The sequence below is a fragment of the Hippoglossus hippoglossus genome, chromosome 3 (assembly GCF_009819705.1).
Source record: "Hippoglossus hippoglossus isolate fHipHip1 chromosome 3, fHipHip1.pri, whole genome shotgun sequence".
Taxonomy (NCBI): domain Eukaryota; kingdom Metazoa; phylum Chordata; class Actinopteri; order Pleuronectiformes; family Pleuronectidae; genus Hippoglossus; species Hippoglossus hippoglossus.
In genome coordinates this window covers 10,583,769-10,604,043 of record NC_047153.1, presented here as the reverse complement: position 1 = coordinate 10,604,043, position 20,275 = coordinate 10,583,769, and the positions used below count along the sequence as shown (strand labels likewise).

Genomic DNA, 20,275 nt, shown 5'->3' with positions numbered 1-20,275 from the left:
TCTCCCTCAGGTGAGCACCTGCGTGTCTGTCCTCAGGGATACACCTGCTGCACGTCCGAGATGGAGGACAAACTCAACCAGCAGAGCAAACAGGAGTTCGAGAACTTGGTGGACGAGAGCAGCCACAAAATGAGGACGACGTTTGTCTCCAGGCATAAAAAGTTTGACGGTAAGCTACAGTAAAGTATCTATTGTTGATGGGTTTGTTTTATCGTTTTGTGATTTATATAAACTGGTATCCCAGACACCTCCGCAGAGTGAATGTACTTGAGACAAGCAGCAGGGTACTGATGCCGTGATTAAGGATTACTATCACTGTCATTATTAATATATGGCTAGATTGGTTTTGCTGTGTCTTGGTGGGGTTTCTCAGAGTATTCAAGCTTCCTCCCACAGTCCAAAGATTTGGGATTAGGTTTATTGGAGACTCAAATTTGTGGGAATGTGTGTTACGGGTTGTTTGTCTCTATATGTTGGTCGTGGGATTCATTGGCGACCTGACCAGGGTGTACCCCGCCTCTCGCCCAATGTCCACTGGCTCCAGCTCCCCCAGAGACCCTCAAAGGATAAACAGTATAGATAATGGACGAATGGATGGAGATCGGTGTTGAAAATGTCTCCTTCCCTTTAAATACATTCCCTTGTTTTTCTTCTCAACTATCTATTATTATTATGTATGCTTTTTTCTGGTTGACTTATGGACAGTGCAGCGCTTGGTGTGTTGGCGCTTTGTGTGTCTCCTCCTAAAGCAGCTTCTGTGAATTGACTCAGATACTGACAGAACAAAACTGCACCGTTGTTGGTCTGTGCTGAAAAATGTTCTTGGCCTTCTGTGTGCTTGAATGCCGACCTGACAGTCTGTGAAACCACAGTCAGTGCACTGCGCCACTGTTAGGAAATCTCACACGGTGCACAGTATGACATCAAGGTGCTACAGTGCCTTCAGCCTCTTAAACTGTCGGGCCTGTGGCTGTTTTCCTCGTAATGACTCAGTTGCCCAATTCAAAATTTCAATTTTATATGTTAACGAGAACAAAGTTCAACTTTAGTAAATAACAAGTGTCTGGTGTTTATCAATCTTTGACAGTCAATACCGAATGTGTGGTACGTGCTGCTTTAGAAAGCAAACAAAGATGAATGAATAGCAGCTGAGACCTTAAAGGTCGAAACCTACGAAGCTTTTCACTCAGACGTCGCTGAGAAGGAATGCAGCTCCTTCAGTGTGAAAGAGACACTGATGAATCTTGAGAATACTTTTTTACATACAACCTGAAAATTGTGCGCTGACGTGTCTGGACCAAAATTGTGTTTGTGTTTGTGTGTATATGTATGAGTACGTGGATGTGTGAATGTGTGTGTGCATCTCAGTATGTATGTGTGTGAGTGAAAGAATCTAAATGTTTCAATGTCAGTTATACTTCTACTTTGCCCATGTGTATGCAATAATGTATGCAAATACATGTATACAAACACTTTATGTATGTATATATGCATTTATCAATATACGTGTGTGTGTGTGTGTGTGTGTGTGTGTGTGTGTGTGTGTGCGAGCGAGCGAGTGAGTGAGGGAGAATAGGTTATACCTATAAGTATGTATGTGTGCATCTCAGTATGTATGTACATGAGTGTGAGAACGTTTGTGTTAAAGTTTTATTTTTATTCTATATGAGTGTATACATATGTATGCATACATGTATATGCTGTATAACTGTTATATGTGACAGTATATATAGTATTTTAAGTATATTATTCAAAGGAAAGTATTTATTTTTGACAGCTTCTCTTAAAAATCATTAAGAGTTATTCTTTTTTCCGCTTTCTTCAGTTCTTTCAGTTTTGAATGTGCTGAGTGTTGAATGTTTCATCGCTCAGGTTGTTGTGAACAATACCTGCATGTCCCTGGAACTACAGTGAAGTAGGAATTCAGTTGTCATTGTTTCAATTGAAAGGACCATTTTATATCGGTTTAATTTTTAAACACAGTCTGAAAGACTGAATCGAGACAACACTAGGTTTCCTCTCCCAGTAGAAATACATACAAATTACTCATTTAAGTGTAAAAAAAACTGCATTAGTTCCATTGTTTATTCCCATTATCTTTCATGGAGGACCTGTACCATAACAAATATGAACTACATATGTCAGAAGCATTTTAATAACCATCTATTGATCGACTCCAGGCAATGAAGTGTTGACTGTGAACATTCTGGGTGAGCACTTCTTCAGACCCTCCACCATCACCCTCTGTTTTACTATGATTTCATCCACCATTAGTTTCTTTCTGTGTGAGCTTGTAAAAACAATTATGATAATGCGATAAAACTCATTAGTTTATAGTTTGTAACAATGCCATGCACACATTTTGAAAAGACAGAAAAATAGACACAATAATAAAAATGCCTTTTTGAAGTTTCCCTTTTGTTAAAACATAGTTATTACTGGAATTCTAAAAGCATAACTTTTGACACTGCATTTCCCAAGGTCCTCAGAAATACAAGTTTGAAGTGGATCGAATGAGACATTGTTGAAATCGAAGGACGAACAGATTGAGAGAGATTTTTCAATTTGTTAGTGCGACTAGTTTTTTCCGTTGATATAAAGTGGGTCAAATGTTGAGTGGCCTCGCATGAAAATATTTTCCATCTATAAATCTATAAAATGTTGGAAATACTAAGTTAAATATGAATCATCTTTGCAAGACATCCAACTAATAAAATCCAGATAACTCTCTTTTTCTGTCTGTCTGTCTGTGACTGACTTCAACTACAGAGACTCACACGCTAAACTTCCCCCAAAAAAAACAGACACACACGAGGATCTGGATTTGTTAGTCACATGTAGGTCAACGTGTGCATTCTTTGATCGCACTGTTACAGATGTAAGATCAATAGAAATCCAGTCCTTAGGATCTGTGTGTGGGGGCTGAAATAAACACAATCAAATCCTTTTTCACTGTTTCTGTTGTTACACACTGACGATGGCAAAGTGCACTGATTCTTTCTTTAACTTGAACGTCAAAAAAATCTGTTCTGTATGATTTCTCCTTCAGGTTAACGAGTCCAATCTGTTGTCGGTTTGATGTCTGTTTGATTTCTGCCGTTTGTGTTTGTTCTGTGCCAGAGTTAGTGAGTCGGAAAAGCTTCATTCTGTAACACTGCTGCACAACCCTCAGGTTTTCTTTATTTCCCACAACCCCAACGTGTGTGATACATCATCCGTGTAGCACCTGGCGTCAGTTTCAGGTGCCTCATTTTACACCTTAAACTTGCTCTTGTGTCAAATCATTGATTGAGCTTCTAAATAGAGTTATTGCGGAACCAGAATTTGTAGTATTTAGATTAAATGTAATATACAACAGATTGAGTAGCCCACAGCTGTTAATTCAGGGTGTCATATATATTAAATCAACATTTAGGTCACCATAAGCATGTATGAGTATAGTAAAAGTATCTCTTTACTGTTGTGTGACCTATTTTTCACTTTTAACTGAGCGACATCTGTTCAAGCTGTTTAATTCAGCTTTAGTTTTTAGTTCTAGAGAATTTCGGAAAAACGCATGGAATTTCTGAACCTTAGGTCCTGGTATTGCTTCCATCTAATAAAGATGTGAAGTATTTTCACAGATGTGACACACAGGAGTAGAAAGAATCTTTAATTACAACATAAAAGGGTTCAGCCCTTTTTACCTCTGCCAAGGAGGTTAGGTTTTCACAGGCGTGTTTGTTTGTTTGTCTATTAGTTAGCACCATTACACATAATCTACTTAATGGATTTCCATGAAACTTGGTAGAAGGATGTGGTATCAGTGAGGAGAGAACCTATTACATGTTGGTGTGGCTCTGGAACCAGGGGGGGGGGGGCAATCCAGGAATTTAAAAAAACACTTTCTTCTTTAACATTGGAAATATTGGGCATTTTTTTTTGACATTTTGAAAAATTATTTATGGATCTTGATTCAAAAAATATATCAATAAGTGTGTACTTACTACTTCGACTTCTGTATAACGTTCAATCGACTGCCTTGTCATTCCTATTCCAATTGTTTGAAATGTAAATTAAAATACTTTTAATGCTGGAGTGTATTCCCACATCAGTAGTACTATTTCACAGACAAAGCCTGTGGAGCAATGCCCATATCTCTGTCCAGTTATATAGTTATAACAGTGACACAAATCATGCACACGCCATCTTCCACACATTCCCATAACGCCAGGCCACTCAGCATCTCATTCCCTCTCCAACATCAAGTTCCCTCCACCTCCTGAGGTTTGAATCATCCCTCATCAATTTTACATGCCCTCATTTCTGTCTCCAGTTATTTATAGGGCCCTATTATGAAAACCTTAACTTACTTTTTGATTACTGAGTGCTTCCCTCTGAGGCCTGTGGGTTTTGATGCATTATTGAGCAATCCTGAAGCCATAAATGACTGTTGCACACTAGAATTAAAGTTTGGGGATTCTGAATGTCCAATCATGTGTCTGCGGAATCCTTTCGCCTCCATCCCTCAGCATCCCTCGTTCTCCCAGAGAGACTCGGAGCCTTGTCATACTCCAGCCCTGTTCATGCACAGTGTGGAGAAAAGAAAACTCACAACCAACTTTTGCACTCCTGCATTTCTTTGGCTCAGTATGGTAACACACACACACACACACACACACACACACACACACACACACACACACACACACACACACACACACACACACACACACACACACACACACACACACTCCCAACAGTTTTTCTATTAGTCCTTGAAAGCATTGGTTTCCTCCAGTAGAGAGAGAGGACGAGGGAGGTTGCATCCCACCTGTTAAAGATTAATTGCAGTGGATGAACCGTGATAAATTGGGGCCTCATGCTCAGTCAAGGGATTTGAGAATAAAACCTCCGTACAGTCTGGTTCGTGGCCACTGGGACCGTCTTGATGCGTATTTTTTAATCTCTTCGATTCTTTTCTGTCACATATTTAAAATATCACCGTGGAATTGACATTTTGGACCTGATTTGCTAAAAAGATGAATCAGTCAATCCCATCGCTGGTGTCCATGTGTCGAACCTTCAATGAGTTACCCCTAGGAATCCAATTATTTTTCAATTATCAATCCATCATCTCTGCAGCTTATCATGTAAAGGTCATGGGTGGAGCTGGAGCAAATCCCAGCAGACAATGGGGCAGTGGGGGGGGGGGGGGGTACACACTAAACAGGTCGCCAGCGTATCACTGGACAAACGTACTGTGGCAGGAGGAAGGAAAACCCATCTTATTGTGAATTGACCTATCTATCTAATTCTTTGCTTGGTTAGAAATGTTGATTTAAACTGGATAATGGTTTTATGATGCGAGAAAATTTCTCTTGATTCATTTTTCATTTGTCAATCTCTGAGTTAAGAGAAAAAATTATATTTGAACTGTCCTGTCAAAATAAAACGTGGAACAACAAAGCTTGTGAAATTGTTGATGCGAGAACGACTCAAAGGGCGAGTTAGAAAAGTGCTGCAGCTGGCAAACAAGCTGAAGCACAACGCACCAACACTCAAGAGCTCCACAAGATAAGTGGCTTGTGAGGCCGATCACTTATCAGACACTGAATTCTACTTTTTACTGGAGCAGTTTATCCTCTCGAGGAAAGTTGGGCTGTATAAAAGAGGATGGTGCAACCAAACTAATACCGTAGGTTTGGTCAAGAGCAAGAATTTGATTTCAGCCATGTTGAAAATTCGCACACGTTTTGCATGACACATACTCTTGAATCTGGAATTCATGGCACTAACAGGGAATAACTCAGTTTTAAATGACAGGGAGATCACTGCCTCACCTACTTCTTTACCTACTTGTCCTTATTAACTAAATTATAATTGTCAACAGTTCAAAAGACATCAGATAAATAAAGTTTCAACTTACTTTCCTTCACAAATGAATGAATGATCTAAAATTATAAAGGGATGTAACAATTCTTAAGCTGAGAAAGAAGCCGTGGTAAAAACGTCTCCATTGCAAAACGGGTGCTTCCTGCTGAGCACTCATTACTTTACTTACATAACAAAACTTTTTCATTTCATAATGAACACACAGGTCATTCAAAACTTCATCAGTTTTCTATTTAAAGTTAGTGCCAGCTATACATTTTACAATTATTACACATTACTCATATTTATTGTCTGATCGTATCATGGATTTAGAGAAACATTTCACCTCTAATCTTAACCTTCAGTTATAAAACTTTCAGCGAGAAAGAAAAGTTCCTCCACTTACTGACATTTGAATCTATAAATGGATTTTTGTTTTTTTCTGTGCTCGAGAATTCAATATTTCAACTGACGTTGAGTAAAATACTACAATATTTTACGGCTGCACCAGGACATTGATTGAAATGTAATTTTGTACACCCATGTAACTCATCGGTATATTTAGTGTTTATAAATATGTTTGTTAGTTCAATTGAAGAGGAGTCCAACTCATTTATTTCTCCATTTTTCCCCCTTCTCTGTTTGTCATTCGTTATTGTTGCAAGGAAGATGCTCATTTTGGTCGTTGCTTTCCTTGTCCTCTCATGAGACCTCAGCGAGAGATTAGTGTGTATGGTTGGTTGACTAAAGTCTGGATTGAGCAGCAGCCTTGGTTGACTGACTTCTTTGATCCTGCCCCACAGAGCTTCTCTGCTCGACGCCGAGAGCTGCAGCTCCCCTCATTCACTTCAACAATCCCTTATTCACACCCGACTTAAACCAAGACCGACTCCTACACAACACCCCATTGTCTCTAATCTGTGGTCTCTGCAAATTCACAAGCTCCTAGTGGACTCAGTGTAAGCTGGGGGCAAAGAAAACACTGCTCAAATTCGAGAGTTTCACAGATTCATTCTCCATCTGTCACTTGTTTTCTTCTGAAGGTGAAGCATCGTAGAAAGAGGACATTTTCTGTTACTAGCAAAAATAAATAAAGTAAAAGAAGACACTTTTCATCTGTCAGGCAGAGATAAGCAGAATTATATTTTAATAGTCTTTACATTGTTTGGTGCATTAAAGTTGTTTGTGCACCACAGATCACGAGGGGAAGAATTTGGAAAACAAGCAGGTTTTTAAATGCCTGAAATGGGACCTAAAATATGGTCGTGTGCATGATACTCTGGCCTCTTTTAAACAACACAGAGTAAAAAAATGCTAAAACCAGGGAGTAATGAGTCACAGTCAACAGTGCACTCAATGTGGACCCCATTAGAAACAGCAGGGGGAGAGATGAGGGTCTGTGAACTGACCGACTTATTACATCAAACGTAATGTCTGATGGACTAATGGACGATCATTTTCCTTCAATTTTAACATATTTTCACCTCATAAGGCAAAAAAGTGGAATAATTGTGTCTCTTTCTTTTTTATCTTCTATGTAGTCTGTGAAACACCGAATGCTTTTGATCTTTCGTATCCAATCAACCAAGTGTTGCAGCTTCAGCTTTGTGAGCGCTGCTGATTAGATTCCATTGGGTGATGCAAAATAACCATGTTTACTTTGTGCTTAGAGCCTTTTAAATAAAGATGAATGTACATTGCTACGAAATCATAGACAAACAATGGAGTAAAGTTTCCAGTTATGAGGCTCATAGTTTTAATTGGGGCATCTGTAACAGATGAAAGGTCTCCATTCATCAAATGAAGCACTTATAAAATCCACTGTAATTGAAATTCTTTCAAGTTAAAGATCTAATATGTCACAATTCTTCATTAAAATGTCTAGAAATTACTACCTATTTTCTTGACTTTTATACTTACATACAACAATGTTCAAAATCAAAGACATTTTATTCAAGGTAATGGGACGTTTGGTCGCCTTTGATCTGTGACTCATCCACTTCACCCCTGGCTTTGTCCGTCCCTACAAATTTCGGGGGAAACAATGTATGACGAAGGAAAGAAACACTGCCAGTTTGCTGTTTCTTCCTTCCACTGTTTGTATTGGTCACTTGTAATGGATCATTACTCATTGTTTGTTGTCACATAAGGTAGATTTTCATTGTATAGTGTTGAAGACAACGTCTGCCGTGATCCCGTGCTGCTTCACAATGTTATCGATAGGTCTTTTGTTGTTTTGATTGAGAGAACTTTAGCGGCCAAAGGTGCATATTGTAAATATACATTTAATCGTGAACGGCAACAAGTCCAACCATGAGCTGCCATATGAGCTGTTTGTCCCTCAGATTGTTAGAATAATAAAATGACGACAGATTCAAAAGGGAACTGAACAGCAACCTCCTGTGGTACCACATTTTGTTAACATCCAATTCAAGCACGACGTAACCTGACATCCTCCTTTGCTCCCATCGTAATGACTACGGCCGCTAGAGATCGCTTTACAACTAAACATGACTATGGATCATGATAATTCGCTGTCTCAGCCGACCTTTGTGCTCATAACTGCAGCAGATGTTGTTTAAACAGCCCTAATAATCAGTTGCCTGGAAAATAAATATAAAAAACTTTCATAGCCTTTAAACCAAATATGTTACCAACAGCTGCAGAAGTGGGGTTTGGTTTCAACAGATTGAGCGAAACTATACATTGATGATTGTTCTTTTTCTTCTGAACGGCATCTCTTTACGTCTCCAACCTTCCTCTCTTCTTCACAAGAGGAGACTATACTGTTATTTCCTCAGTTCCTCAGTGTTTTGGGGTTTGAAGGCTTAATGATCTACAAATATTTAATACAAGATGTTAACAGAAATATGTTTTTATTTCTCCTTGAGGTCCATCAAACTCAAGCCTATAGCGTCAAGACAACACAGTCAAATGTTCTGTCTTCAAATATATTTGATTAAAAGTCGGTGCATCCAAAGCCGGTTCCCTCCTTGTGTATAGATATATAGAACCTCTGGTTTTCTCTTAACTTTCCCAGACATCACAAACGCAGAGTCTTTACATTTATTATTAATGTTTGACATTCACTGAAGAACTTACCAAGTCAAATTCAGAAAATTGCCCACAATTCATAGCTGACATCAAATGGTTACATCAAAACAGGATCTCAACGGTCCTCATTATACTGTACTCACGCCAGTTCAGCTCTGAAGTAACAAACTACAGTTATTAAAGCGCGTTCTGTCGCGACGAGCTTTGTAATCCTTTTAGGAAAGTAAATGATTTGTTCACTTGTAATGTTGGTAGATCGTCCTTAATATCCTCAGCGCAAAACAAATTATGTCTGTTTGGCTTCTACAAACTTGAATGATAGCTTTTACACGTTTAATTACACCATGCACAACTCGAGTACTTGAGTTTGTGGACTGATTTGTAATTCCCATTATCCTTTGTGCATAATAAAATAGTCGACATTAATAATTTATACTATGAATAAATTGAATAAGGAGGTTACACTGGATGCACAGTGCAGGATTCTGATGAGTTTTGGCCCTATTTCGACATTACACACTGGGTAAAAGTTTGGCTGCTATTTGGGAGAAACCTGCTAAATTACAGGCAGTTGTTTGAGAGGACCCATTGGGTGCTGCGGAGGCCCGGTGCTTTCCAAACAACAATGTTATCTTGATAAGACAAGATAAGATCAATCTTCTGAGGTATAAATTACATTAGTGAAGTTGCTGCTCTTAGTGGTCACCATATTTATTAGTCCAGTTAATAAACTGTAGTAACAGAAATGGGAGGATTATAATTAGTTCATGAAAAGTCCACAGTAAAACATTTTTTATTAGGCGATGTGGTCTGAACATTTCACGGCAGGCTGCCCAAAAGTAAGGGGTATTCTTGTATTATAGTACAAAACACAAAATGCATCTGCAATCTATTTATTATAATATGTGGTTTGTATGTATTTTTATTCTTGGTCTGAATGACTGTCACAAAACCAAATTTCCCCTTTGATCAAGTATTTCTGATTCCGTTTCTCAAAAGAAATCGATATGTCTTGTGCACAAGTGGACATTTTGACCCAACTAGTGTTGATGTAGATGTAAAGGAACAATCTAATACTTTTCCTCTGTCACTTGACTAGTCCTGGATAATCAGTGTTCAAAGTGCTGATCAATGCACAAAATGTGTGACCCTGACTGTAAATCCTCCTCATGCATGCATCAGAACAACAGTGAGATTACACAACAAGCAAACATGTGTTTTCTGTCTTTTAAACAAAGTGATTTTGCAAGTTTAAAATACAGTTTGATTCACATGTGATCCTCTTGCAATGTAATATGTTTGTTGTCGGCAAAGTTAATTTCCCTTTCCATCGTGATGCTATAAAGCAAAGGAGTATAATACTAGTTGGTATTAAATGTGCCTGATGGTTCTTAAAGGATTTTAGGTTTACTAGGGAGCTGTCTTCTCTCCTGTCTTTCCTGGTGCATCCCTGCTTATCACTGTTTGTTCCCACCGCCTGTAGATCTGAGAAATAGAGTGACACGATTAGAAGAAACGTCTGTTGTGTCACATGCGAGACAAACAAAATGGAGGCCCTCTCAGAAAAGCTGTTCCCTGATGCCACTAGAAATCCCAAACTACTTACTGCTCAGTTTTAAATTGGCCATTGGGGAGATTTTTTTCACGTCAGATCAAAAATATGACTTTACACTAGAGCGTTATATCACTCAGTAAATAATTTGAGCCAAATCAAATGAGAACTTTAACCCTGAAAAAACAACAGTCAAGGGGCTTCACTTAAACAGCAAAGTGCAGCCGCTAAACTCAGACCCGTGACTGAGGGAGAAAAAAAAAAAAATATGGAAGAAAACATGACACTGAACCACTTCCTGGAAAAGAACACATTAGGCCTTGAAACTAAAATTTAGGACACACAAGACACTCAGGAATTCACGAGACCTTTAATACACAGGAGATGACAGTAAATTACACTCAGGGCAGGACCCTGGTGAGGACAGGACCCTGGTGAGGACAGGACCCTGGTGGGGGCAGGACCCTGGTGGGGGCAGGACCCTGGTGAGGACAGGACCCTGGTGGGGGCAGGACCCTGGTGAGGACAGGCCATGCATTGATTTAACCCCTCCAGTCCAGTGATGAGGATGAAACCTCTGTGACAGTCGCACGTCCATTTCTAATGAAACCTAAAACCATGTGGACACGCAGTTCCTGGAAGTGTTCATAAATAAATAACCTCTGTTTTGGTGTCCCTGTGTTATCCTAAGTGAATGTCAGGAAGACGGTAATTCTCAGCGGACTGAGAGAATGGGGTCTGTCCAGCAGGGCTTCAGCTGAGAGCTGGTGGCAGCCTCCATCATCTGGCACCCGCCGCAGCCCGGTGTCACTTTTGTACTTCAGGATGGATGGCTCTGTGCGGTCTGGACACTGTTAACTCCGTCCCACCGGTGAGCTTCAAGGAGAAGCTATAAGAGGCACAACTTTCCACACGCCCACTGTGGCAAAAAAACAAAACATGGAGGAAATATACGGTGCTGGTGCAGTGTGATTCTTCTCTTCTTTACATTTATTAAATTTAAACTTGGTGTCAGATATTGAAACATGTACACTGTGAAAACTCACTTACAAAGAAAAAATCCTGTCCTGGGGATATTGAGTTTGCTCAGGCTACAGCTGAGATCGAGCCGCCTATCGAGACGGATGAAAAATGCTTCCTCGCCTCCTGCGAAGGTGCTGATATGATTCAGTCTCAGATCCCCACTGTTCCATCTCCTCTTGATTTCCATGCATCATTTAAAATGACTGAATGTGGTGACCGTGAGGTTGGCATAATTTTTAGTTTAGCGTTCACTTCAGATGTGACACTGAGTAATTGGCATGTCGTGCCTTACATATAAATTGCAGCAGGAAAGATTTGCCATCAGGAGGGACAAATGGAGAGGCAGTGATTGTTCCTGCATTGCTGATTAAACCCCTTTTTTTCCTGCTTGTTTCCCTGCAACGTGAGAATCTGCAGGTGTGTCTTCATTCTATTACTTTTGTTATGATGAAGTGTGATGTGTTTTAAAACCAGATAATGAGATTGGACATGGAATCAGTTCAGCAGATTCACATTTGCATGAAAACAACAGGAAGGTGATTTGTTTGTGTGCTCCAGCATGTTTGTTGTATGCGTGACCTTAATGGGAGCAGAGCTGCAAAGTGTTGTTGCATCTTATTTTTGAAAATACACACACATCCTAAATGAACACGTTTGAATTGGCTTGTTGTGTTTCGTGTATCTATAGGTGAACGATTTACAAATCATTAGTGGGCATTGTCAGACAGGATATTGCTTCCTCACATGTGTGTAAATAAAATTGTGAAAATATTGTAGGATATGTCTTAAAATTGACGTGTAAAGAAAACAGATAAAAGTACAGTTTAAAAACATTTGGGAAATTGTGGGAAATTAAATATTGCATCAGTTTTTAAGGTTGTAACCGGATGTAGCAGTCAGCATAAAGTGACCTAGATTATTTAGAAAATATATTTATTACCAGTCCGGTGAAACAGTATTTTACTGGAAACTCTTTTTGATGCATCCATGTTGTTTCTAACTGAGGATAACATGAATGCAACGTTAGTGTTGGAAAAGATGTAGTTATAGGACATTTCCATTTGGGCTACAATCATTTGTTAAATTAGGACATGCACAGAGTGTGTGTGTGTGTGTGTGTGTGTGTAGGTGTGTGTGTGTGTGTGTAGGTGCATGTTAAACTCATGGCTCATCTCCAGGTTAGTGCACCTAATGGTACAGTTGAGAAATTAACTTAAAACATATTTCTTTCTTTTTCTTCCATTCAAAATAATAATTTGGTCTGAACCATGAATAAATTCCATCACATTAGTCAAAATAGAACTGATTGAACAAAAATTTCACATAATGGGTTTCTGGCTAATTGGCTGCACGGCATTGTATCAAACTCTACAGCGAAAATACATTCTTGACCAACTGTTTGATTAAGTTATAAAAGCAACTTTTCAAAGCCTCAGAACACGAATCCCATGTGACCCCGCTGCTGTTTACACGCTTCTTCTGATATTTCTGTATTGATTGTGCAATGTTGTCCCATTCAGAACATGAAACGCTCAAACACTGCTCCACATGTTTAGTTAGACAGCCTTGATTTAAGTAGTCATGTCTTACATACAAATGTGTGTGTTGGCTATAGCTGCAATGTTAAAGGCTAAAACATCCACATATCTAGAGTGAGAGTGAATAAATGACCACAACTGTGTCGTGTCCAGTAGCACTGGCAAAAAATAAACTTCATTTAGTAAAGGCTCGATAACAAGGACAAAAAAAGTACAAACTTGTGTTGTTGTTTTTCACTTCGAGAATCTCAGCATTCAAACTGAAGAAACACTGCAGGATGGATTAGTCTGCCAAGGCTCTGCATGGAAGCCCGCATGGGGAGAGGCTCTCCAGCAGCCAGGTTGACACAAAGCTGCTTATCCACAGGGTCACAGCAATGTAATGGTGTGTGCAGCCAATTTGCTCCTTGCCTTTCAACAGGTGCGAATATCATCCATGGGAGGAAATCACTTTGATTTTCTGAGCCTTGCTAATTGACTTCTCCAGTGGCTCTCAACACTGAACTGTGTCAGATCTTAAAAGACACAGAGATGCCCTCAGCAAAGGTGGCTTGTGTCAATATAATTAACTGAACGCAGGAGAGGAAGTGCCGCGCTGCCTCCGAGTGTCGGTGTAGAGCCAAGCCTCAGTGTAGTAAAGTTGGTAACTGCTTTATAATGTTCTACTCAGAATTAATTACATCACGGCTTTCCTGGCAGAATGGTTTAGTGTCATTGGAAGGCCAATGCGTTCTGCCCTAGGCAACTATGTGCAGGAGAAGGATCATGGTATAATATTTAATTATTTTACAGTAATTAGATAAAATCCTGCAATATTTTATGAAGAGCAATGTACAGGGGGTTTCATGCAGTATTTACAGTGAAGGTAAAGATTGCTTATTAAATGTGTGTAAGATTTAGGTGAAAGGAATTTTTTGCCAGAAATTGAATATAAAATAATCCTAGTGAACTTTTCACTAGTGTGTTTCATCTAAATTGCACGAATTGTTGTTTTCTTTGTCCTCTCTACGAAGACCGCCCTGTTTTTTACAGTAACCAAACACATTCTGAGTTGTTATGACAACTGAAGGCTCCCACAGGCTCCCATTCATGTTTGGAAGGGGAGGGTGAGGTGAGGGGTAATCAGCTGCAACATGACACTTCACCACTAGATGTCACTAAATTCTACACACTGATCCTTTAAGACTTATTAAGCTTAAAAGAGTACTCCACTGATTTAGCATTGCTCTCGATTAATAATGACGGACTCATGATGGACAATTCATGCAGAAATGTTCAGGTTCTCTTCCACCTGTTCAGAATCGGACGCTCTACATTTGCTGCAATTCAATCCGAGCACCGACAGTTTGTTCGGGTGTGTTCGTGCAAGTAGAATTTATTCCATCCTCAAGCAGAGATAAGGAGCTTTCCAATGTCACAGCTCCAGATTATTGATCAGATCTTTGTGAATTTTTCTTTAAAGATGTTTCCGGATGGTATGGCATTAATTGATATAGGACAGAATCTGAGCATGACAGAGGAGAGAGAGCAGGGAAGACGTGCAGGGAAGGGTCGGGATGGAACTGAACGCGGCCTCATACACACACCAGGTTATTCTCATTTTAGATCTGTTAGCACTCAGACCCAAACCCATAATGAAAACTGACATCAACCTAGATTTTGCACTGCTCCGTCTGGAACCAAGAGATACTTCATATAATGTTTTCACATATCCACTTCTACCGCTGAACCTTGTGTGTAGTAGGAATCCCACAAATTAGTTTGACAATAATTCAGTCTTGTACGAATGTATCTAATAGAAAGGTTATCCATCTTTACTGATTATTACTGAGGACAGTAACGGCAACGCATTGTGCCATGTCTTAAGAGTTGTGTCATGTGCTGTTACGATTAGTGAGTATTAATAATTGATGTGTGATGTTTTATCTGATGAAACTAAATGTTACAGTATGTTCCGTCTTAAAAATCAACACGAGAGAAAGTGCTTGGGGATGTGTCATCATCTCAGGAGAGTAAAACACTTTGAGATGAGGAAATATCTCATTTAACAATAACATTTCCCATTAATTCTGCAAAATGTTCAATTTATCAAAGTATCATCAGTATAATCGAATGATCATGTGATATCTATCTATCTATATCTCTATCTATCTTTCTATCTATCTATCTATCTATCTATCTATCTATCTATCTATCTATATCTCTGATCACTGGACATGAATCTGTCGTGGCTGAATTTATTGAGTGATAGCAGGAATTCTCCACAACATGAAGCCAATGGGTGTTTGCCATATTACAGCAGTTGTGCAATAATAATATTTTGTGCAATTCTAAGACGTCAGACAGGTCTGTATGAAGTTACTGCTCAAACATTGACATTCAGTATTCTCCAGTCACTGGGTGGAGGACACTGGCAGAGCTTTGCTGTCTTGGTAGTTGGAAGTTTTGTAACATCCTCAATATTTCATGGGTTCTTGTGGAAGTTTGCTTTAAGTTATATTTTTGAGTGGTAACACTTGTATGCACAGGGTTTAACAAGTAATGCTCATTCACACATGTCTTTTAAACACACTTTTACAATATTTATATTTAGCTCATTTATTTATAGGTTAATGCATCTGCTGACTTGTGTCTTGATGAAGTAACAATAATTAGATACCAGTCAGTTTCTGAGATTTTGACTTTCAGCTGTAATATTTTAACCATCCAAGGTAGAAATACCTCAAGCTATAAGATTGTGAGACAATGTCTTATGCTCCTGTAGAGGCCACAAGTTCCTATGATATCATCTATGTTTTAAGAAAAAAATGTTTTATTCAAGAATTTATACTACCCACAATCCTCAGGTGTATTAGTGACATCTCTGATTTGTAGAGCTCGCTGTTACCATGGAAATGTTTACCCTTACTGCGAAAATCATGTGGGCTACGATCATATTTCAGCATTACATTGCCACAGAACAACCATGATTTCCCTTTCCTTTTCAAATGTTTTATGGTCGTGATTAATCTCGTAGCTGGTCGGCCTGGTTCCAGGCTGGTCGGCCTGGTTCCAGGCTTAAACTCAGACTTTCCTGAAACGTCATTGGAAAAAGTGAATAGTAAAATTATTTCCCAAACCAAAGCCGTTCTAAAACCAGGTGGTCACTGTTAACGCGCTACAGGCTTTACAAACTTCTCTCAGTCCCGTCTTTTGGACCTCTCAGTACCTTGAGCTTTGTCACACAGTGTTGTCTTCTGTTTCTTTTTTGTTGTTTTGGAATTTAGCATAACTGCAATGAGAGTGGCATTATTCAAACATCGACAAGGGAAGCTGCTGAATCAGCGCACAGCGAACAAGACAAGTTACATACGAGCAACAAGCAGTGACTCGGTATGAGCTGTGCTTCTTGTAGGAGACTGGGTAGAGGTCAGGAGGCGAGGTCCAGCTGAAAGAGACGTGGAGAGAGAATCTGTCGACTGTTCTGACCGAGTAGGAGAAGAAGAAACAGAGCGGAGTGAAGGGTTGAATAATAATGACCTGGAGAAAGGAGCCGGCTGTGATCGGTTCCTGGAGGTCACTGTGCACTGTTACGGCTCCTGTTTGGTTCCACAGCCAACAAGAGAAAAACAAGAACAAGCTCGCTATGTAATGCAGTTCAATGAAAACAGACAAATTGAATCAGCACCTGTTTAACGCAGTTTTATTATATTATACAGTAAGTTCTGTTTACACAGACGACAGCATCAACTGAAACACTCAGTTAATACTGATAGTTTTATTTCAGTTTTAAGAACAAATCAAATTCATAAAATAAGTTGTAGAAAGTGGAGATATGTCACTGTCATTCTGTTTCTGAATATTTAACTTTTCCATCCATCTCATTCAGTTTTCTGTGTCTGCTTATCCTATTCTGCAGGCTAGAAACGATCTCATTATATGTTGGGTAAGACGTGAGAAACACCCTTTATGAATATTAAATATAGATCTAACATTTCTCTGAGATTCATGCATCTACCGAACAGCGTTTATTTCTGCACCCACATGTGCAGTGTTTCATTACAGCGGAAACAAAGTGTGGCCTTGTGCAAGACGCAGAATAGTGTCCATTTCTCTCTGCAAAAGGGAGGTGTGAGAAAGTGCTCTATTTTTCTCATTCCTAAAACTCTTCAAGCCTCATTAACTACAAAAACAAGCCAACTAGCTACAGTGAATGGTTTGTAGCATTTGCTTGAGCCAAGAGCAGGCTCTGCACCTCACGGAGGGAGACGGAGTCCCTGCTGGAGCAGGCAATCACTGAGGCAGACGATAATGGGAAAAGTTTCATGTTTTATTTGGTGCTGAGTGGTAAGTTTTATAGATCACTACAGTGCACTGAAACTGCGGGCGGGCGGGGGGGGGGGGGGGGTAGTGTTGGTTTGTATCAGCCATTTAAATAACACTTCAAAGTGTTTTAGGTCAATTTAATCTAGATTCTACCAAAACAGGAGTCTACAGCCAGTAGCCTCTCTGAGGCAGTACTATGTTTAGCAGGTATAAGCACATTTACTTTATATATTGGTAAACTTGACATGGTACATATACCAAGCTTGCTAACATTTGCCCAAATATAAAGTGCAGCTAAGGCATGGGGATGTCGGTGGTTTTGTAATTATCTGATAGCATTAACCAAATTGAAATGTTTACAAGATGATGGACCTTAAAGCATCACTATATAACTTCTAATGAGCAACAGCGCCCTCTGCAGGCACATGATGATTAATTATTTTTGGGCTCCGTGTCCGTTTTCATTAGTAAAAGTACATCAACGAGTTGACTGTAACTCTTACTGTCGCACCCACTGAACTGAAACACAACTGAACAGAACCAGAAGAGCCGCCGCTGTAACAAATACACAAAACTCTTTTTGGAATTCTTGATATCGTAAAAGTTTCCTCGCTTAACATTGGAGATAAATGCTGTTTTTTAATGACATGTGTCTTTTTAACTGATCAGTTTCACATTACTCTTGAGCCCCTTATCTGCTCATCAAAAAACCCACTAACGTCTGGCTGTTGTCTGCAATGGGATGGATACAATCGGCATTCACTTCAGGTTATCGGTATATAGCAATAAAAATTTGTGTATTAATTTCATTTTACATAAATGGAACAAATGTGCAACAGAGATTTCTCTTCATATCTTGCAAGACACAACACTGGCAAGACAGCGAGGTTAGGGAGCCTCTCAGTTTCCTGCAAACTTGAGACATCTATCCCTTAGGGAAAGGAACAGGAAGGCAAACTCCTCAACTGGAAATAGACAAGGTGTCAATCCCCTATTTTAGCAGGTTTACCCGCATGTATAATCTACATATACAGTACCTGCTTATTTTGCCATAAGAGAGGCACTGAACAAGCTGGAGCCTTATTCTGGCTAGTTAAGCTGCCAGTCAGTGAAATACTTCTCACAGGAAATCATAGCCGCTCACCAAAATAAGTGAAAGAGACCAAGACCAGGCATAGTTGGAATGAGAGCTGCGTCAATCTCCCTCCTCCAAGTCAGTGTGCCATCAAAATAAGTTTGAAGCTGCATTTAAAAGTTGCTTTAATTAAAAGTTAAGGGAACACCAATGTTATTACAAGTCCCCTGAGGGGAACATGAACGTGCCGACCGAATTCCATTTGAATCCATTTCCAATAGCTGTTGCAACATCGTGCTCAAAACCCAACCACGGTGGCACTGGATGAAAAGTCAGAGAAACACCAACGTTTTTAGATTTGGATTCCGATTAGATTCATTTTCCATTTGCACAGATGAAGGGAAAAAACTGCTTCTTTTGTGCACTTTGCAGTTGTCACCTATCTTTTCTCTTGAATTCAGCGCTTCTTACTTGTGTGGTGACAATCACTCAACTTCTTGATATTGATAAACAAGCAGTGCTCTCAGGCAATCTCATACACGCACGTCAGGCCAATAAAACCTTTCTGAGCAGATGTCAGGAACATTTGTCCTTTAGGTAGCTGTAAAAACATTTCCCTTTACCCCAAAGCAAGACTTAACTCGGACTTGAATGTTCAGAACAGACAACGATGAGCCTTAGAGAGCAGAGTAACAACTCTTGGTCTGAGCCAAACGAACAGAGATCCTCTGCCAGAATACTTATCCCTCTCTTTCCTCCATGGAGTTAGCAGGCTCACACCATGTCCACAGCCTGTTTACCCTCGTATAAGCAGTGAATACTAAGATCCTTTGCTTACTTCCATTGTGTGTCCCGCTAACATGCAGACAATTTCAAAAGACTGCACTCCCATGCATTGCATCTGCAGTACAAGTGAATTCACATTCTACTTTTCTCTGCTTCGAGCTGTATTGATGCATTTGGGATTCCTGGTGCAGCTACCCTGGGGCTTCTGTAGAGAGACTGGTGAGAAGTCGCAGAAAAAGTGTTTGGTGTTGAACGGAATGAGAAAGTGGTCTGCATGGATAAGATGTAATACACAAGAAAAATGAAGCTCGCCAAAGGTTAAACAGGCCAAAGAAATGTCATCAAAATGCCACTTAAACATGATTTGGCCTTTTGGATTCTTTCATCGCATCAAACTTTGTGCCAGCGCTGTTGCTTCAACGTGTGTGAAAACGCAGCACGGTCTTGTGAAAAGGTCGATCAAGATCTGCTTTGAAAGAAAACCTGGACTTTTAAGATAAATTACAGAAGAATACAGTTGGTGGGGGGGGGGGGGGGGGGGGGGGGGGAGAAAAAACAAATTTGAAACCCCACATAAAACTTCACAACACAAGTTATGATGCAAGTCCTTTCATCCCTGAATGCTCCAAGAGGTTGTGTGTAATGTCTTATTGTCAATCTTTTAATAATTAGCCAATACACAACATCAGAGGGAAGCAGGGCCCTGGCAGCTAGGCAACAGGCTGAGCGACGCAGAAATGACTGCTCAATTAAATGTTCATACATGGGATTAAGCTGCCCACTGTCGCTCAGCAAATGGGCATCTGCTTCATTTCACGACCTGCTCCCGGCAGTGATGTGCAAAACAAAATGATGTTGGCCTGAGGGAGGACGGGAGAGAGGGGGAGGAGGTCAGGATGGCAGAAAATGAAAGCCATTAAACGATGCTATTTCTGTATTTAATGGGTGTGTGACAAAAAAAAAGTTTTATGATAATTGCTGCATTATTAATACACTAACCCGGCTTAAAATCATGATTCCTCCTACGACCCGATGATAAATAATGTTGTATTTACATCTTTACTGCAAATAGCACTGTGCTTTACTGCC

The 20,275-nt window shown here is 39.8% G+C and overlaps 1 protein-coding gene across 3 annotated transcripts in view; it reads left to right on the top strand.

Annotated features, from left to right (window-relative positions):
• Positions 1–20,275, top strand: part of LOC117758852 (glypican-6-like) — a 124,005-nt gene that overhangs the window by 30,600 nt on the left and 73,130 nt on the right. For 2 of the 3 annotated variants that reach the window (XM_034580853.1, XM_034580844.1), the window contains exon 2: positions 11–169. The exons of the other annotated variant lie outside the window; for it this stretch is intronic. In XM_034580853.1, the coding sequence (XP_034436744.1) occupies positions 11–169 (159 nt within the window). The remainder of the gene's footprint in view (positions 1–10; positions 170–20,275) is intronic. 3 annotated transcript variants of the gene reach the window in all.